The 20,016-nt window shown below is 43.2% G+C and overlaps 4 protein-coding genes across 8 annotated transcripts in view; all 4 read left to right on the top strand.

Annotated features, from left to right (window-relative positions):
- LOC309804726 (protocadherin alpha-C2) overlaps window positions 1–20,016 on the top strand; it is a gene marked incomplete at its 5' end in the record, with an annotated part of 153,034 nt that overhangs the window by 17,928 nt on the left and 115,090 nt on the right. The gene's annotated exons all lie outside the window — the stretch shown is intronic.
- LOC309804735 (protocadherin alpha-7-like) lies at window positions 1,554–4,179 on the top strand (the record flags this gene model as incomplete). The annotated part of the gene is given in 2 exon segments (XM_082622287.1): window positions 1,554–4,155; window positions 4,159–4,179. Coding segments are annotated over 2 exon segments (2,463 nt in total). The 5' UTR covers window positions 1,554–1,713.
- LOC309804728 (protocadherin alpha-10-like) lies at window positions 8,630–11,397 on the top strand (the record flags this gene model as incomplete). The annotated part of the gene is given in 3 exon segments (XM_082622279.1): window positions 8,630–8,706; window positions 8,708–8,828; window positions 8,832–11,397. Coding segments are annotated over 3 exon segments (2,739 nt in total). The 3' UTR covers window positions 11,373–11,397.
- Window positions 14,024–16,534, top strand: LOC309804410 (protocadherin alpha-10-like; the record flags this gene model as incomplete). The annotated part of the gene is made up of 1 exon (XM_082621754.1): window positions 14,024–16,534. One exon carries the CDS (start codon window positions 14,024–14,026, stop codon window positions 16,532–16,534), a length of 2,511 nt encoding a protein of 836 aa, XP_082477880.1.

The following is a 20,016-nucleotide window of genomic DNA, read 5'->3' as shown; positions in this document are numbered from 1 at the left end:
TGTGTCAAGAATGATTGAATTAACAAGACCCAGCCCCTGGCTTCAAGAAGTTGATAGAAAAATAAAGATATTTGTCATACATAAATATAACCATCTTAGAGGCAGAATATTATAAGAGATACAAGAGATGCAAATCACTGTGATTGTATTGAACAGAAATATCTGCCTATTTCCCTTGTTGAAGGAGTCCTTCAAGAGTTTTGACATTTTAGTGGTTTTTAAATGGAAAAGTTTCCTTTGGGAGAATATTGAGTATAACTGGTATTCTTGGCAACAGAGGAGCTTAAGTAAAGCACACAGAAAATCCCAAATGTGCCTGGACACAGAGAATATTCTGTTTTGGTGAAAACATATAGTTCCCATAGGAAAGACTATGAGATAAAGCAGGAAAAGTAATATGAGAAAAATCTCTTGGGTAATTTGAGTACTTGACAAAGAAATTTTGACTCACCTCTAACATCATTTGAAAGCTATCAAAAAGAGTGAATCCATAGGAATAAAAGGTGTTTTTCAGGAAGATGAATGCCAGGATTAAGAGAAGGATAAATGGAGTTGTGACAAAATGATGCAATAAGAAGCTATTGCAATAATTCAGGATAGCAGCATTATTTAAAACTCATTTAGGCAGATATTAAACTTGGAAAGCCTTAGCATACAGATGTTAATTATTTTATTTGCAGTTGGGAAAATGGATGTGAAACATTCAAAAAAACTTGCTCTGTTAAGTAGAACTAAAAAGGATAAAACACCCCAAGCTTGATTAAAGGACTGCTTTAATTAAAGGACAGATGAGTACCAACATTTAGCTGATGAAATAAACATATATTATAAAATAAATAATCTAAATCATGTTGGAGATTGTAAAAACAGGTGGATATTCATAAAACATGAGGCTTAGAAAGGATGAAAGAAAAAAAGATATGAGAACCATGAAATCCTGAAACAGAACATGTAAATTCTGATGAAAAAAGAAATTCAGAATACTTCGTCCTCGCAAAATGCACTTAATACAAATTCTTCCTTTTCAAAGATACCCCAAACATTCCCTTATTGTACTTTCTTAAGAAAATTATATGAATTAGTTGCTAATATTTCTTCCTTCCTAAAAACAACGTTTCTAAGTTTTTCTTCCACTAGATTCTTGAGATCCTGTGTTCCTAGAGAGACCAGGAGTTTTCTTAACATAAATCTAAGAAAATGGAGCTTCCTGGACTCTGAACAGAGGATTTTAAAACTTAGGGTTGCTAACGTAATTTGATTTGCCACTTGGATTTTTATCTTTATTTTAAAACTTTGTGGAAAAACATATTTTCAAGGCATGAGAACTACAATTATGGTCACACGAAACATCCAGAAGTTAAATCTCCTAAGAATGCCTTCAGCAAGCATGAGAAATGTTGTCCTACACTTTAACAAATATTTTTAGAAATTCAGAGATTAAAATAAAACTTTGCACCTTATCAATATAAAATTGATTTTTGTAATTCGTACTTACTTTTTGGGCCACATGATGTCGCTCTTTACCATGAAATTCTCTTAATTCAAGACAAAACTAAGTCATCCCTTTTCACATCGGAAAGAGTCTCCACTCTGTTTCAGTACCCGGAGGTTGAACAATGGCGAACCTATCAGGATAATAAAGAAGGGATAAGAAGATTCCTCTAAGTTTTGCGACAACTTACGCAGTTTAGAATAAAATACCAATAATTTGAAATGTACTCAAATCTAGGCGACTCTGGGAACCGGCATCTACTGCTATTTTTTATAATTCTCACAGCCTGGGAGACCGGGAGCGGCCAGGTCCACTACTGGGTCCCGGAGGAGGCCAAACACGGCACCTTCGTGGGCCGCATCGCCCAGGACCTAAGGCTGGAGCTGACGGAGCTGGTGCCGCGCCTGTTCCGGGTGGCGTCCAAAGGCCGCGGGGACCTTCTGGAGGTAAATCTGCAGAATGGCATTTTGTTTGTGAATTCTCGGATCGACCGGGAGGAGCTGTGCGGGCGGAGCGCGGAGTGCAGCATCCACCTGGAGGTGATCGTGGACCGGCCGCTGCAGGTGTTCCATGTGGAGGTAGAGATAAAGGACATTAACGACAATCCTCCTGTGTTCCCCGGAACACAGAGGAATCTGTTTATCGCGGAATCCAGGCCGCTTGACTCTCGGTTTCCACTAGAGGGCGCCTCCGATGCAGATATCGGGGAGAACGCTCTGTTGACTTACAGGCTGAGCTCCAATGAGTATTTCTCTCTGGACATACCAACCACCGACCAACAGGTAAAGCCTCTGGGACTTATATTACGAAAACCTTTAGACAGGGAAGAATCTCCGGAACTTCCTTTAGTGCTCACGGCCACTGACAGAGGCAAACCTGAGCTGACTGGCACAGTTCAGTTACTCGTCAAAGTGCTGGACGCCAATGACAACGCCCCAGCTTTCGACAGAACACTCTATGCGGTGAAATTACCAGAAAACGTTCCCAATGCAACGTTCGTAATTAAACTTAACGCCTCAGATTTAGACGAAGGCTTGAATGGGGATATTATTTATTCATTCTCTAGTGACGTTTCTCCAGATATAAAATTTAAGTTCTACATAGACCCCCGAAGTGGGAAGGTTATAGCAATAGGACATATAGATTTTGAAGAAAGTAAAGCCTATAAAATTCCAGTAGAGGCGATCGATAGAGGTTTCCCACCCTTGGCTGGTCACTGTACAGTTCTTGTGGAAGTTTTGGACGCTAATGACAATGCTCCAGAGTTGACTGTCACTTCCCTGTCGCTTCCTATCTCAGAAGATGCTCAGCCCGGCACAGTTATCATCTTGATTAATGTGTCTGACCAAGATTCTGGTGCCAATGGGCAGGTGACCTGCTCATTAACACCCCAGGTCCCCTTCAAACTGGTGTCCACCTTCAAGAATTACTATTCGCTGGTGCTTGACAGCGCCTTGGATCGCGAGAGTGTGTCGAACTATGAGGTGGTGGTGACCGCGCGGGACGCGGGATCGCCTTCCCTGTCGGTCACAGCCAGCGTGTCCGTGGAGGTGGCCGACGTGAACGACAACGCGCCCGCGTTCGCGCAGCCCGAGTACACGGTGTTGGTGAAGGAGAACAACCCGCCCGGCTGCCACATCTTCACGGTGTCGGCGCGGGACGCGGACACGAAGGAGAACGCGCTGGTGTCCTACTCGCTGGTGGAGCGGCGGGTGGGCGAGCGAGCGCTGTCGAGCTACGTGTCGGTGCACGCGGAGAGCGGCAAGGTGTACGCGCTGCAGCCGCTGGACCACGAGGAGCTGGAGCTGCTGCAGTTCCAGGTGAGCGCGCGCGACGCGGGCGTGCCGCCTCTGGGCAGCAACGTGACGCTGCAGGTGTTCGTGCTGGACGAGAACGACAACGCGCCCGTGCTGCTGCTGCCCGGGCCGGGCGGCGGGGCGGGCGCGCTGAGCCAGCTGGTGGCTCGGTCTGTGGGCGCGGGCCACGTGGTGGCGAAGGTGCACGCGGTGGACGCGGACTCGGGCTACAACGCGTGGCTGTCGTACGAGCTGCAGCCGGCGGCGGGTGGCGCGCGCAGCCCGTTCCGCGTGGGGCTGTACACGGGCGAGATCAGCACGACGCGCGCCCTGGACGAGGCGGATGCGCCGCGCCAGCGCCTGCTGGTGCTGGTGAAGGACCACGGCGAGCCGGCGCTGACGGCCACGGCCACCGTGCTGCTGTCGCTGGAGGACAGCAGCCAGGCGCCCAAGGCCTCTTCGCGGGCGTCGACGGGCGCCGCCGGCGCGGAGGCCGCTCTGGTGGATGTGAACGTGTACCTGATCATCGCCATCTGCGCGGTGTCCAGCCTGTTGGTGCTCACGCTGCTGCTGTACACGGTGCTGCGGTGCTCGGCGCCGCCCAGCGAGGGCGCGTGCGGGCCCGGGAAGCCCACGCTGGTGTGCTCCAGCGCGGTGGGGAGCTGGTCTTACTCGCAGCAGAGGCGGCGGAGGGTGTGCTCTGGGGAGGGGCCGCCCAAGGCAGATCTCATGGCCTTCAGCCCCAGCCTACCTCCGTGTCCTGGATCTGTAGATGCAACCGGAGATCCACAAGCTTCTTTGGACTCCTCTGGGAAGGTGGGTTGCTCTAATATTTTATTTGTTTATGTATGTATTCATTTAGTCTTGTAAAATATTTTAATCATCCTATAAGATACTTTTAAATAGTTTTTATCCAGTTTTTTCTAGTTCTGCCAGGATGTTTAATTTTATTTCCGGAAAGTGAACCTTAACTTTGTAACTGACTTTTGCTTCGACTTCCAGTTGAGAATCGTTATAAACCATACACTGAACAGACATTAGGGCTGAATCCATTTTATTTAAAACCTGTTGTGGGAGTCATATTGAATTCCTGATTAATTTCTGCCACCGACCTGAAAACTATTAGGTGAAAACAAATTTAGTCATTACACATTAACTGCAACACCACTCTATCAAATGATAATTTATTTCTAAAGTAAGCATGGTAGTTTAGTCTAATTATATTGTTTTTAAGCAACCCCATAGCAGATATATGCAGTAACTGTTACCTTGTCAACTTATAGTTTCCTACCTTTCTGGAGACACGGAGGTCAGCACTAGTTAGTGTCTGTAACTTCAATAAGCAACTTCCAATATACCTAGAAAACAGTTGCTTTACTTTAGGAATTTAATTTTGACAATAATTGTTTCAAATATAACTCTTATTCCCACTTGTTCAAAATATGTTTCTATACATTGTCTGACAGTGTAGATCTTAAGAAAATGTTGATTGAGAATATTTTCTACACATAGAAAGTTTTTTGAAATTCATGTTTTATCTGATATTGAAGAAAATACTTCCTGAAAGGTACTTTCTTTCCTGAAGAAGACTTTCTCCTTTTATTGAAATTTTCTGTTAGTAATATAATGCTGGGGCATTAAAGATATACCCATATTTCACACTTTGAATTCCTTGAAATTGTTGTCTGGAACTTAACCAGTTTACATGAGGATTTACTTTTTCTCTCAGTATTCCAAAAGACAGAAATCTGGAGATGAGATTGTGCACCTTTAAAGTCACTACATGCTAAACTTACATTTCCTGGATTATGGTTTGCAAGTTTCAAATTGGTGGTTCTCCACACTCTATCTTTAGTCCAAGCATTCGTTTTGTTTTCTAATTTATATCTTAAAAACTTCCTTTATACTTACATTGCATTCTTGTAATGTGTTTTATATTTCTACTCAGGGGTTTTATTTTATTTTTTATCATGTCAGGTATTTTACAAGGCATTTCTTTTTCTTTTCTTTTCTTTCTTTTTTTTTTTTTTGCGCTTCGCGGGCCTCTCACTGTTGTGGCCTCTTCCGTTGCGGAGCACAGGCTCCGGACGCGCAGGCTCAGCGGCCATGGCTCACAGGCCCAGCCTCTCCGCGGCATGTGGGATCCTCCCGGACCGGGGCACGAACCTGTGTCCCCTGCATCAGCAGGCGGACCCCCAACCACTGAGCCACCAGGGAAGCCCTACAAGGCATTTCTTAATTGAAAACTCAACAGAGCAAATCAGAGTGGACTTGAGAATAGAGCCACAATGTAACCAGGCACATGCAAGTAAAAATCACTTAAATATTTCAGTACTTTTTTTCTCTCTGAATGACACGTTTGGTTTATGCTACAAAGCAATCTATTTTTTTCCTATTTTATTTCTTGCAAAACTTGAATATTCTCTGAACTCTTGTCATAAAACCTGTCTATGTCTGTTGGCACAACTCACCTTAAATCCAGACTTATACCTTCAAATATCTCTGTCCTTGTACTTTTTCAGGTTCCATATGCCACTTGTCCTTGGGCCCAGGTATTTGATTATGTTATATGGTTTGAGGGATGCTAGAAGTGTCATTTGCTTCCCCCCCAAAAAACTGCCACCATTCCTCTAGTATCTCAGAACTAGTATTATTCATTAAGTACTTACTACATATTCTATAATTACAAATTTTACTCTTTATTATTGATGGCTGCATTGATATAATTGGTAATATAGTCCCTTATACTAATCTTTATTCTCTCCCAGAATATGGGCTATCATTGTATGCAAATTTTCAGAAGATCAGTGAACATCTTAGTAATGAATTTATCTTTTGGGTCATCAGGAAGCATGAGCACACTGGGATTCAGGAAATTCAGGATTTAAAACAGCTGGGAAGTCCAAAATAGAGAGGTGAGAGCTTGGAAGACACTTCATTGCTCAATTCAAGCCAGAATCATGAGACCAATAATGAAGCTCCCCTATGCCAGTCCGTTAACTATAGTTTCTAGATAGGGCTAACTAAGTTATGACTCGATCTCAGACACTTTTGAGAGTGAAAGGGGCTCTATACAAATGTATACAAGACCACAGACAAACATAGAGCATATTTCAGGCAAACTGGTTTTTATGGTCAGCCTATCCTCAGGCCTGACAATGCTAACTGCTTTAGCAATATCTAGAGTCCTTATTGAACATTCTGCTTCCCAGACACCACCTCAAGTTTCTGAAATAAGTAGTATTGGAAAATTTGCATTTTAACAAGCATTCCAGGTGATTCTTATCCAACTGAAGTTTTAGAGGCTATAGCCCTATTGAGTTGCTTGGCAAAGCAAGTTCCTATTATTTGACAGGATATAATTTAACTACACTACTTTTCATTCATTATTGGAGATTTGTATTGGGACATTTATGTTATTACCTGGTTAAAAATGCTCATTAACAGCAACGGAATTTAGTTGATATCATTACCTTGTGTTGAGATGATTAATCAATGATAAACTTATTTTTAGACTCCAGATAGTAGCTTACACTGAACATTGCTATTGTGGGTGGATAGATTAACTCATTACATTTTAATTCATGCTTTATAAGAAAAGTAACCCTTAAAATCAGAATATGAATAGACTTTGACCCTAGAATCATTCTAAAGGAGTAGAGAAGTGTAAAAACAGAAGTTAGAAGCACACATACATCGATGAATCAAGTGACCCTTATTCCTGTAAATTTTCTTATTTATTCTATAAATGTGCTATTTTTCAGAGTTCAAAATTATTGATTTCTTTTAAAAATCATTAAAGTATGAAATTAACCTTTGGATAAGACAAAATCTCCCATCAGTAAGTTTTCCTTTTTTTTTTTTTTTTGCGGTACACGGACCTCTCACTGTTGTGGCCTCTCCCGTTGCGGAGCACAGGCTTCGGACGCACAGGCTCAGCGGCCATGGCTCACGGGCCCAGCCGCTCCGCAGCATGTGGGATCTTCCCGGACCAGGGCACGAACCCGTGTCCCCTGCATCGGCAGGAGGACTCTCAACCACTGTGACACCAGGGAAGCCCAGTTTTCCTTTTTTTTTGAAAAAGAGAAACTTCAACTTTTATCAGTAGCATATAGTATATTGCCTGCACCGCGAGGCATACAGGATCTTAGTTTCCCGACCAGGGATTGAACCCGAGCCCCCTTCACTGTAAGCGTGGAGTCTTAACCACTGGACCACCCAGGAAGTCCACCATAGATATATTAATGGAGAATTTCAGTTACTGAATATTTGATTCCAAGAATTTTGAGAGAGAGAAAATATTTTTACTGCAGGTGATGAAAAACTTTACTGACACTTATAAAATTATTAGATAATGCCAAAACTGTATATTTGGGGTATTTGAAAAACATAAATATAACAAAGATGAAATTAGTTGTCTCTGAAATTGGAAATCATAAATTTTAAATTATTTTATTTTGAGTCACAATTAAGATTCTTTTTGCCCATGTAAGATGTGTATAAAAAAGTGAAACGTCCCCCGTATAACTAATTTCTCAATAAAAGCACTTTTCTGTCTTCTTTAAAGACAGGAACACCACTCAGCCTGTGCAGCAGCAATATGTAAAGGCCTTATAGGGTGACACCATTCTATAGGTAATCATTTTATCCAAAGAGCCAATTTTGTTCTTGAGCATTATGAAACTAATGTGGCTAAAGTGAGCCCTGAGAATAACTGCCATTTATGAAGCACTCACTCTTCTTGAGGTATTACACTAGGCACTTAATATATCATAATTCATGCAACCACCATATTATTATCAATATGTTATGAATGTTATGAAAGGGAAAACTGAGACGGAGATAGGTTAAATTATTTTCCCCACGTCACACAACTAGTAAGTTGGAGACTAGGAATTAGAAGAGAGGAATTTCTGATGTTGAAGCCTGTGATCTCTCCTACATTCTAGTGATGATTGGCATGTAGAAGTTGCAAATACCTCACAGAGAACTGATGCTTGAGATTAGTGTCTAAATACGGTTTATTTAATATCAAAATAATGACAAGGAGAAGTGAATTAAGGTTTAGAAGTTGAAGAGACTTAAATCTGTTATCCAACAAAATGCTAGTACACTCAGTATTATACAAATATTAAGGGTGTTTTCAAATTCAGCTAAAGACAGTCATGGTTAGGGAAGGAATTACTTCTCTTTGATTTTCCACTCAAGAAAATGCTGCACTACGTATCGACAATGATTATTATTATATACAAAAGAAATGTAATGTGAGTCTTTGAAAGTCCATAGAGACCCAAATATGTGAAAATAGAATGAAAAGATAGGAACAAGAGTTGCTAAACTCATGGAATTGTACTTACACATTAAGCCACCGGATGTCGCTGTCTTCCACAAAATTGCTTTTCAGAACAAAGGCATAATCCTGTTTCTCAAGGACTGGGAAAGAGCTACATTCCGATATCTCAGCCATTTCAATAAAATTGGATGCAAGAAATCGAATAGAAAAATTCGGAGCGGTGGGTGTGTTCTGGACGCCGAGTCACTGATTTGTAAAACAGGAGAAAGTTATGATGTTGGTCTACAGTCCTATCAAGCAGAGAACCCAGCGCCTGCTTCTCTCGTTTCTGCTCATTGCAGCCTGGGAGACAGGGAGCAGCCAGGTCCATTACTCGCTCCCGGAGGAAGCCAAACACGGCACCTTCGTAGGCCGCATCGCCCAGGACTTGGGGCTGGAGCTGGCGGAGCTGGTGCCACGCCTGTTCCGGGTGGCGTCCAAAGGCCGCGGGGACCTTCTGGAGGTAAATCTGCAGAATGGCATTTTGTTTGTGAATTCTCGGATCGACCGGGAGGAGCTGTGCGGGCGGAGCGCGGAGTGCAGCATCCACCTGGAGGTGATCGTGGACCGGCCGCTGCAGGTGTTCCATGTGGAGGTGGAGGTGAAGGACATTAATGACAACCCGCCGGTCTTCTCTGTCTCAGAACAAAAGCTCTCAATTTATGAATCTCGACCGCTTGACTCTCGATTTCCTCTAGAAGGCGCATCTGATGCGGATATTGGAGAGAACGCAATGCTTACTTACAGACTCAGTCCAAATGACTTTTTCACTCTTGATATTATAAACAAAAAGGACAAAAGCAAATTTCCAGTGCTTGTTCTACGAAAACTGCTGGATCGTGAAGAAAATCCTCAGCTTCAGTTGTTATTAACGGCAACTGATGGAGGCAAACCCGAACTGATGGGATTTGTTACTCTGCTGATCCTGGTGTTAGACGTCAATGATAATGCACCTCTATTTGACCGATCCGTTTATGAAGTTAAGATGTATGAAAATTCAGCGAACCAAACATTAGTCATATGGCTAAATGCTTCTGATGTGGATGAAGGTATAAATAAGGAAATAATATATTCGTTTAGCTCTTTGGTCCCACCCAGCACAAGAAGGAAATTTCTAATGAATGAAAGCACAGGAGAAATAAGAGTAAACAATGCTCTTGACTTTGAGGATAGTAATACTTACGAAATTCATGTAGATGTTACAGATAAAGGAAACCCACCTATGGTTGGTCACTGCACTGTCCTAGTGGAAATCCTGGATGAAAATGATAATTCACCTGAGGTGGTTGTCACTTCTTTGGCTCTTCCGGTGCAAGAGGACGCTCAAGTGGGCACCGTCATCGCCTTAATCAGCGTGTCCGACCGTGACTCTGGTGCCAACGGGCAGGTGACCTGCTCGTTAACACCTCATGTCCACTTCAAACTGGTGTCCACCTTCAAGAATTACTATTCGCTGGTGCTGGACAGCGCCTTGGATCGCGAGAGTGTGTCGAACTATGAGGTGGTGGTGACCGCGAGGGACGGGGGCTCGCCTTCACTGTCGACCACAGCCAGCGTGTCCGTGGAGGTGGCCGACGTGAACGACAACGCGCCCGCGTTCGCGCAGCCCGAGTACACGGTGTTGGTGAAGGAGAACAACCCACCCGGCTGCCACATCTTCACGGTGTCGGCGCGGGACGCGGACACGAAGGAGAACGCGCTGGTGTCCTACTCGCTGGTGGAGCGGCGGGTGGGCGAGCGAGCGCTGTCGAGCTACGTGTCGGTGCACGCGGAGAGCGGCAAGGTGTACGCGCTGCAGCCGCTGGACCACGAAGAGCTGGAGCTGCTGCAGTTCCAGGTGAGCGCGCGCGACGCGGGCGTGCCGCCTCTGGGCAGCAACGTGACGCTGCAGGTGTTCGTGCTGGACGAGAACGACAACGCGCCCGCACTGCTGCTGCCCGGGCCGGGCGGCGGGGCGGGCGCGCTGAGCCAGCTGGTGGCTCGGTCGGTGGGCGCGGGCCACGTGGTGGCGAAGGTGCGCGCGGTGGATGCGGACTCGGGCTACAACGCGTGGCTGTCGTACGAGCTGCAGCCGGCGGCGGGTGGCGCGCGCAGCCCGTTCCGCGTGGGGCTGTACACGGGCGAGATCAGCACGACGCGCGCGCTGGACGAGGCGGACGCACCGCGCCAGCGCCTGCTGGTGCTGGTGAAGGACCACGGCGAGCCGGCGCTGACGGCCACGGCCACCGTGCTGCTGTCGCTGGAGGACAGCGGCCAGGCACCCAAGGCCTCTTCGCGAGCGTCGACGGGCGCCGCTGACTCAGAGGCCGCTCTGGTGGATGTGAACGTGTACCTGATCATCGCCATCTGCGCGGTGTCCAGCCTGTTAGTGCTCACGCTGCTGCTGTACACGGCGCTGCGGTGCTCGGCGCCGCCCAGCGAGGGCGCGTGCGGCCCCGGGAAGCCCACGCTGGTGTGCTCCAGCGCGGTGGGGAGCTGGTCTTACTCGCAGCAGAGGCGGCAGAAGGTGTGCTCTGGGGAGGGGCCGCCCAAGGCAGATCTCATGGCCTTCAGCCCCAGTCTTACGCCGTGTCCACTACCAGACATGGAAGTGGAAGGACAGTCTACTGGAGGCAACCACTCTATCAAGGTGGGTTATTGCTTTTCAATTTTCATATTTTGCTTCGTGAATATTTTATTTCACCGCTTTCCCCCTCAAATATGTATGTTGGAATACCTTCATTCTTTGTCTAAATATCATGTGGTTCTATAATTCCTCAAATATTCCTTAGTAATTCCGTTTGTAATATAGTTTATTCTAAAAGTTCACTTTATATTCTATTTACAGTACCTTGTGCATCAACTTCTGCTGAATACTTCAATTTTTAATATATGCCATTTTTCTCAATTCATTTATATTTTCCAATATAAATATTTGATGTCGGTTGAAGGTTTTAATTTTTTTCATAAACTATTTTTTATTTTACAAATATTTGTCAGATTAGTACTTTATAATTTTATTTAATTTTTAAATCTAAAAATTGAAATAACCTTGTTACAGTAACAAAAACCTGCTCGATCAATTCCCTTCACGATGAAAATGTGGCTTTTGTTCCCTAAGTACGGAATGTGTAGTGCAATGTAACATAATGCATACTAGAACTTCAGTGTTTACACTTTATTCTTAATAGTAGATTATGTAGACTGGAAGATTACCATTTTAAAAAGTCCTAATCTACAGAATTAAATTAAGTGTTTTGAATTTTTAATGTTTTTTGAATTTTTATTTCATTTTTTTACTTTTTTTTTTTTTTACTGATTTTAGTCGGATAATGTCTGCCACTGGCTCTGTTATTAAGATAAATATTTTTTAAAACCTTTGTAGACAGTTTCATTCAATTCAGAATGACTGAAATTTTAGGATGAAACCATAAAATTTCCCAAATCAAGGATTGCTTTGAACATTCTTGACAAAAAAGGAGTTAGCCTATTTCTTTTAAAACTTCTTATTTTTATAAACATATTTAACACGCTCTTTATTAGATGGCATTAAACTGAGAGTAATCATGAATATTCTTTTGCTCTTGGCAGCATAGTATTTGTGATACCTTGTTTCAAGGTGAGAGGGACTTCCCTAGTGGTCCAGTGGTTAAAACTCTGCGCTTCCATTGTAGGGGGTGAGGAGTTCAATCCCAGATTGGGGAACTAAGATCCCACATGCTGGGTGGTGGGGAAAAGGAAAAGAGTAATGAACCCATAGGTTTATTGGTATACTTTAGTAATTAGCTATATGATATCCTTGGAACGTAGGAGCTTTAAAAACTATCTCTCATATGTACTTAATTAGTGAAGCAATTCTTTAAAGCAAAAATAGAATGGACCTACAGCATGGAGTCATTCCTAAAGGGAATGAAGTATTTCAATAAGCAAACATGAGGAGATTTATTTCCTAGTCATGTCTTTTTTGAAATTTAGCCACCCCCATGTGCTAAAATTTTTCCTTCTCTTCTTTAGGTAAATATGTTGGTCTTGAACTTATGGCTTCCACAATTAATAAAAGAACTAGCTGTAGTTAGAACTGTAAATCTTTGGCATAGATTTAATTATTGAATCACTATTTTAAAATGTGTTTAAAATAAAGACTGTAGCTATTACATAAAACCTAAGATTTCCTTGGGTAACCATTTATAATTTTTTTAGTAGGGAAATTTAGGATTAAAATATTTTTCTAAGACAACACTGATAAACTTTATTGCAATCAATAATAATGCAAATTTCAGCATTTAAAAAAATTTGAGGTAAAACAGGAAAATAAAACTGAGTGATTAAATGAGATTTAGAATACTCTTGATACCCTAATCTCCTTAAACCCATTCTGGAATAAAATGGGTATAAACAAAGTGACAAATATAACTTGAATTCCTCATCAGTGGGTTTTTTTTTGTGGGGGGTAGAAAGAGATTACTTTTACAAATAACAATGAATATAATGCAAATTTACACTGTCCTTCAGGATGGAAACTACAGCATTCACCCTGAGCACATACAGTAATTGAAAAAAAAACTTTTAACTGAGACAAAGGTAAATATGTTTTGTATTTCCAGGAGTCAGTACTTGGTAAATTCATTAACATCGAAGCAAATATGTTTTTTGGACAAACTGATAAGTAGCTTGCATATGAGCATGGGTTTGAAACACCCTCAAGTTGGGATGGTAACTTAGAGAACTGGCATTTTGAGTTATCCTCTACACAATTGGACTAAATGTTTAGAATAATTTACATAGTGTAAATATTAAGCAGTAGAACATTATAGAGTGTTAGCAATGGAGTAAACTTAATAAGGAGCCATTCAAAAATGATCTATTTCTAAAAGTCTAAAAACTGTATTGCTAATAACCTACATATATGGATTTTTTTTCATGTTCGTATACATAACATAGTGCTCTAATACGTTCTCTTAGATATCCATATCCAAGATAAAACTCTTCTTGGAATTCTAATTTGTAAAACCGAACCACCTTTAAAGAGCTAGTGGTCACAAAGAATATATAATGAAAGAATTAAAATTCCACACACACACACACACACACACACACACACACACAATGGACCAATATGAAGGAATCACGAAAGAAGCAATATAAGTGAAATAAAGTACAAACGATAAACACACTTCCACTTTAAGCCACAGGATGTCGTTGTTCTCCAAGGAGAGGATTGTTTTAACCGGGGAAAAAAAAATATAACGATTATTCTCGCACCAGAAAGGCTCGCCACTGTTCCGGTGCTTTATAGACTATAAACACACCCATATTGTTAAGATCAGCTGGGATATCAGGAACAAAGACTCAGAAGGAAGGTCTCAAAAGGACTACATATTTCTACTCATGAAGTGTTTATTTACTAACCGGAAGCGAGTCACGATGTTAACTTCAGGACCAGAGAGGCACGGAGCCTGGCTCCTGCTTTTCTCGCTTCTGCTCCTAGCAGCATGGGAGACGGGGAGCGGCCAGGTCCATTATTCAGTCCCCGAGGAAGCCAAACACGGCACCTTCGTGGGCCGCATCGCCCGGGACCTGGGGCTGGAGCTGACGGAGCTGGTGCCGCGCCTGTTCCGGGTGGCGTCCAAAGGCCGCGGGGACCTTCTGGAGGTAAATCTGCAGAATGGCATTTTGTTTGTGAATTCTCGGATCGACCGGGAGGAGCTGTGCGGGCGGAGCGCGGAGTGCAGCATCCACCTGGAAGTGATCGTGGACCGGCCGCTGCAGGTGTTCCATGTGGAGGTGGAAATAAAGGATATTAACGACAATCCGCCTGTTTTCCCAGCGACACACAAAAATCTCTTTATTTCCGAAACTAGGCCTCTTGACTCTCATTTTTCACTAGAGGGCGCCTCCGATGCAGATATCGGGGCCAACGCTCTGCTGACTTACAGACTGAGCCCCAATGAGTATTTCTCTCTGGAAGTACCGACCAATGACGAGCAGGTAACACCGCTCGAACTAGTATTAAAAAAACCTTTAGACAGGGAAGTCACTTCAGAGCTTCTCTTGGTGCTCAAAGCAACGGATGGGGGCAAACCTGAGCTGACAGGCACTGTAGAATTAAACATCACAGTGCTGGATGTAAATGACAACGCCCCAGTGTTTGACAAAGCAGTTTATCGTATAAAATTACTGGAAAACTCAAGAAACGGTACACTGGTTATTAGACTTAATGCCTCGGATTTGGACGAGGGTTCAAACGGCCACATTCTTTATTCCTTTGCAACTGATGTCTCCCCTAATACAGAAGCCTCTTTTCGCATAGATTCAAACAGTGGAGAAATAAAAGTGAATGGAAAAATAGATTTTGAAGAAATTAAATTATGGAAACTTCAAATAGAAGCAGTTGACAAAGGAAACCCCCCAATGTTTGGTCACTGCACAATCTTGATAGAAGTCTTGGACATCAACGATAATGCCCCGGAGTTGCTAGTGACGTCACTGTTGCTTTCTATTCCAGAGGATGCTCCACCGGGGACTGTCATCGCTCTTATCAGTGTAACCGACCATGACGCCGGTGGCAATGCGCAGGTGACCTGCTCACTAACACCCCAAGTCCCCTTCAAACTGGTGTCCACCTTCAAGAATTACTATTCGCTAGTGCTGGGCAGCGCCCTGGACCGAGAGAAGGTGTCGGAATATGCTCTAGTACTGATCGCGAGGGACGGGGGCTCGCCTTCTCTGTCGACCACAGCCAGCGTGTCCGTGGAGGTGGCCGACGTGAACGACAACGCGCCCGCGTTCGCGCAGCCCGAGTACACGGTGTTGGTGAAGGAGAACAACCCACCCGGCTGCCACATCTTCACGGTGTCGGCGCGGGACGCGGACACGAAGGAGAACGCGCTGGTGTCCTACTCGCTGGTGGAGCGGCGGGTGGGCGAGCGAGCGCTGTCGAGCTACGTGTCGGTGCACGCGGAGAGCGGCAAGGTGTACGCGCTGCAGCCGCTGGACCACGAGGAGCTGGAGCTGCTGCAGTTCCAGGTGAGCGCGCGCGACGCGGGCGTGCCGCCTCTGGGCAGCAACGTGACGCTGCAGGTGTTCGTGCTGGACGAGAACGATAACGCGCCCGCGCTGCTGCTGCCCGGGTCGGGCGGCGGGGCGGGCGCGCTGAGCCAGCTGGTGGCTCGGTCGGTGGGCGCGGGCCACGTGGTGGCGAAGGTGCGCGCGGTGGACGCGGACTCGGGCTACAACGCGTGGCTGTCGTACGAGCTGCAGCCGGCGGCGGGTGGCGCGCGCAGCCCGTTCCGCGTGGGGCTGTACACGGGCGAGATCAGCACGACGCGCGCCCTGGACGAGGCGGACGCGCCGCGCCAGCGCCTGCTGGTGCTGGTGAAGGACCACGGCGAGCCGGCGCTGACGGCCACGGCCACCGTGCTGCTGTCGCTGGAGGACAGCGGCCAGGCGCCCAAGGCCTCTTCGCGGGCGTCGACGGGCGCCGCTGGCGCGGAGGCCGCTCTGGTGGATGTGAACGTGTACCTGATCATCGCCATCTGCGCGGTGTCCAGCCTGTTGGTGCTCACGCTGCTGCTGTACACGGCGCTGCGGTGCTCAGCGCCGCCCAGTGAGGGCGCGTGCGGCCCCGGGAAGCCCACGCTGGTGTGCTCCAGGGCGGTGGGGAGCTGGTCTTACTCGCAGCAGAGGCGGCAGAGGGTGTGCTCTGGGGAGGGGCCGCCCAAGGCAGATCTCATGGCCTTCAGCCCTAGTGTCCCTCTAGGTTCGAGTTCTGGAGATACTGGAGACCAACAGGAGTTTTGCGAGAATGTAAGTACAGTAATTCTGAGATGTATCGTGCCTATTAATGTCAATCACATAGTAGTTCACCAACAAATTACTGTTAAGTCCATTGCTTCAATTATTTGTTGTGTTTTTCTTGCGATGGTTTTTTTCTAAAGCACAATGGAAGTACAGCCATTTTTATTACTTTTCACCACAGTCTTCTTAAATATACGGGTTATATTATTTAGTTGGAGAAATAATAATAATAGTAAAAATGAAATAGACTGCTGAAGCTTCCTGTAAATGAGCAAGGCTAAGTCAGCCAGGAAGGAGACAAGGATCACTGATGGGAAATGTAGGATGTGGGTGAGGCTCAAATCTTCTACTTCTCAATTTTGCAGCAAGTTCATTCTTCCTATTCATTTTCTTATTCTATTTGGTGTCCTCTATGCATTATGTTTATGCATTCAAAATTACCCTAACAATGCATAATTTCATAATTTGGTTATTTTGGGTTCAAACATGTTTACATTCTTACCTTCCTATAATCTATAAGTTTGTGTGTTACTGACGGGCATGGGCTGTTAAGGTGGCCTCATTTTATAAATGATTTTGTTTCTTTATAATCAATGACATGCTTCTTTGAGAAAGTTGGTAGACTTTTAGCCTTTCCTTTGAGGATGATTTTACTTTTTTTGTCTTTAATCCCCTCATAATTTAAACTTATTTCCTTCATAGTCTTCAGCTGCTTCATATAGACAACTTAAAATTTTCTCTAATGTAGTGACGATTTTGCTAGTTCCTTGTTGAACGCATTGCTGCTCTCCTCCGCATTAATTTCTGCCATCTTCTATTTTATTTGGAAAATTTATTTGAGCATTGATCATACTTATATTTCTTCCATTCATGGTACCTGTAATGAGGCTGTATGAAAATATTTTAGAGTGGGAAAATTCACACTTCTTTGTGCTTTGAATTTCAAAAGGGTCTTCCCATATAGGGGAATTGTGATACTCCTGCCTGTATTAACCAAGATGCTTGGTCTTCAAAATAACATTGCTCTAAATAATTTAAGCATAACAATCATGGAATATATATAAAGGCACTTCCATTTGACAATGGTGCTGTTGACCACATTTCAGTATTTAACACTGTGTACTTAAAATGTTTTTAACATTGAGTACTTTAGATATATTGATACAAACTCTTTTTTTGTCTCAATGCTATGTTCATGTGAATTGTTTTCTTTAAAGATATCACAGAGAACTTGAAATTAGAGCTGTAAGTGTGTGAATGAAATAATGTGGAAGTTTATTTTGTTCTTTTTGGCTCAAATGTACAAATTAGAGATTCTTTAATTGTACTGAATGGAGAAATAAATTATATATGATATATTTACATATGGGAGGAGAACCATGTTATAGATAGGGTAAAATTAATAGAAATTCTGAGAAGGCTACTTTCTACCTAGAATGTAGGATGATTTCCATGAATATGAACATTAGGAAATCTTCAGAAAAGGAAAAGCCATATCCTAGTTTATGGTACTGGAATTTTCTTCATTGATAGCTAGAGAATAGAACAAGAGTGAACATTGGTCACTAATTATAATCAGCCACCACTATTTGAGATATTTCTATTTGTAAGATATGGTGTGAAGGACTTAAAATACATAATTTCATTTAATTCTTATAACAACTTATAAAGTACATTTGACTATCCAAGTTCTAAAGATTAGATAAGAGATGTTGAGATGTTTATATATCTTGTCCACTGCCATCCAGCTAGTACATGATGGAGATGGTATTCAAATGCATATCTCTTAGATTTGAGAGCCATTCTTTTATTCATTGTAGAACTTTCTAGAGTAAATCTTTTATCTGATGAGGCATAGTTCTGGCTAGGAGAATCAAGCACAAGCTGTATACAGATTAATCCTCCTTTCTGTTTTTCTTAGAAAAACCCTTCATGATTATCTTCATGGTTAACTTTGTACAATATCATAACTGGGATAGGAATTAAGATTTTTTTATTTTGCTAAGTGATTTTTTTCTCAGAAGGTTCATGGACATCATTATCATTTGTCTTAGTGCCACATTGAGATAGGTTTTTACATTATTTGATCGGTAAATAATTAAGAGTTGTCTGATAAGGACTATTGATCAGTTGTTTGGAAGTGATATAAATAAGCAGAATCATTTACTATATGAGGAAAATCAGAAGACTGAGGTCTGCAAAGTTCTTGCAGAACACCAAAGCCAAATAATACATGTGGAAATGACCTTGTTCTTCTTACACTGTGAATAAGAATAATGTTTTGACAAATATAAACGGTAATATGATTATTTCTTGGATCCTGAACATCAGTGAAGGATCAATAATTGTTTCCAAAATTGTACACTTCAATAACAGCTTTAAAGGTATATATTTCTCATGAAAATCTTTGAAAGTGTGTGGGTCTTTCAGGATACAGACTTCTTCAGTCTTGTTGTCTGAGAGATTTGTGCCAATTGAACAAATGATCTGTGATCAAATAACTGTGTATACTTGAATAAGCCATGATAGCACAGAGTGAACATCACTGCGTATATTCTACCATTTTGTAGACAGTACTTCTAATCTGTTAATTTTGAAGAACCTACTGGGTTTCCAAGAATGGCTTCAAGATCTATTTCTAAATATTTATTTATTTATTTATTTATTTATTTTTGGCTGTGTTGGGTCTTCGTTTCTGTGCGAGGGCTTTCTCTAGTTGCAGCGAGTGGGGGCCACTCTTCATCACAGTGCGCGGGCCTCTCACTATCGCGGCCTCTTGTTGTGGAGCACAGGCTCCAGACGCGCAGGCTCAGTAGTTGTGGCTCACGGGCCTAGTTGCTCCGCGGCATGTGGGATCTTCCCAGACCAGGGCTTGAACCCGTGTCCCCTGCATTAGCAGGCAGATTCTCAACGACTGCGCCACCAGGGAAGCCCCCAAGATCTATTTCTCTGTTTAATGTTTTCAATAAATAGTAGTACTAGACCTATTATGAAATAATAGTGGATGATGAGGACTGGTAGAACATTAAACCATGCACTCCAATACTTGACTATCAAGACATACAGCTGGAATTTAAGACTAACCAGATTGATTTAGAAAAGGTCAGGCACGAAGTTCCTTAGCCTTTTCAATCAATCTACAAAATCAATGTTAACAACTATATCGATGTGACTTCTTGGCATTAGCCTATTGCCGGATCTCAGGCCCATCCCCAAAGATGAGTTCAAAGATATCATAATCTTTTCTGTAGGAGCTAGTTGAGATAGTGATATCTGAAATAGCACAGCCAAAGTGCAAAAGACGTGTCATTAGTTCATACAATATATCAAACTCTTTTATGAACTGGTGTTCATCCAATGTCACTTTATATACTTGCAAAATACCACATTTCTGGAAAGTAATTCCTAAATTAACAACTGGTTTTAATTCAGACATGTAATATCATCATCTCCCTTGGGTAAACTTTCTCGTGTTTATTTCTCTGCCTTTAAAGACTCCACATTGCATGTAACATCTCACTCCCCAGTTTCCATAATGAAGTGGTTGGAGGCCTGTTACTTCTTTCTTCTACAAAATAAATCTGACAGGCCTCGAACATCATGTTAAACCTACTGTTATC

Source organism: Mesoplodon mirus (genome assembly GCF_964341445.2).
Source record: "Mesoplodon mirus genome assembly, chromosome: 5".
Classification (NCBI taxonomy): domain Eukaryota; kingdom Metazoa; phylum Chordata; class Mammalia; order Artiodactyla; family Ziphiidae; genus Mesoplodon; species Mesoplodon mirus.
The sequence above is the reverse complement of the archived record's forward strand: the minus strand, read 5'-3'. Positions and strand labels throughout refer to the sequence as shown.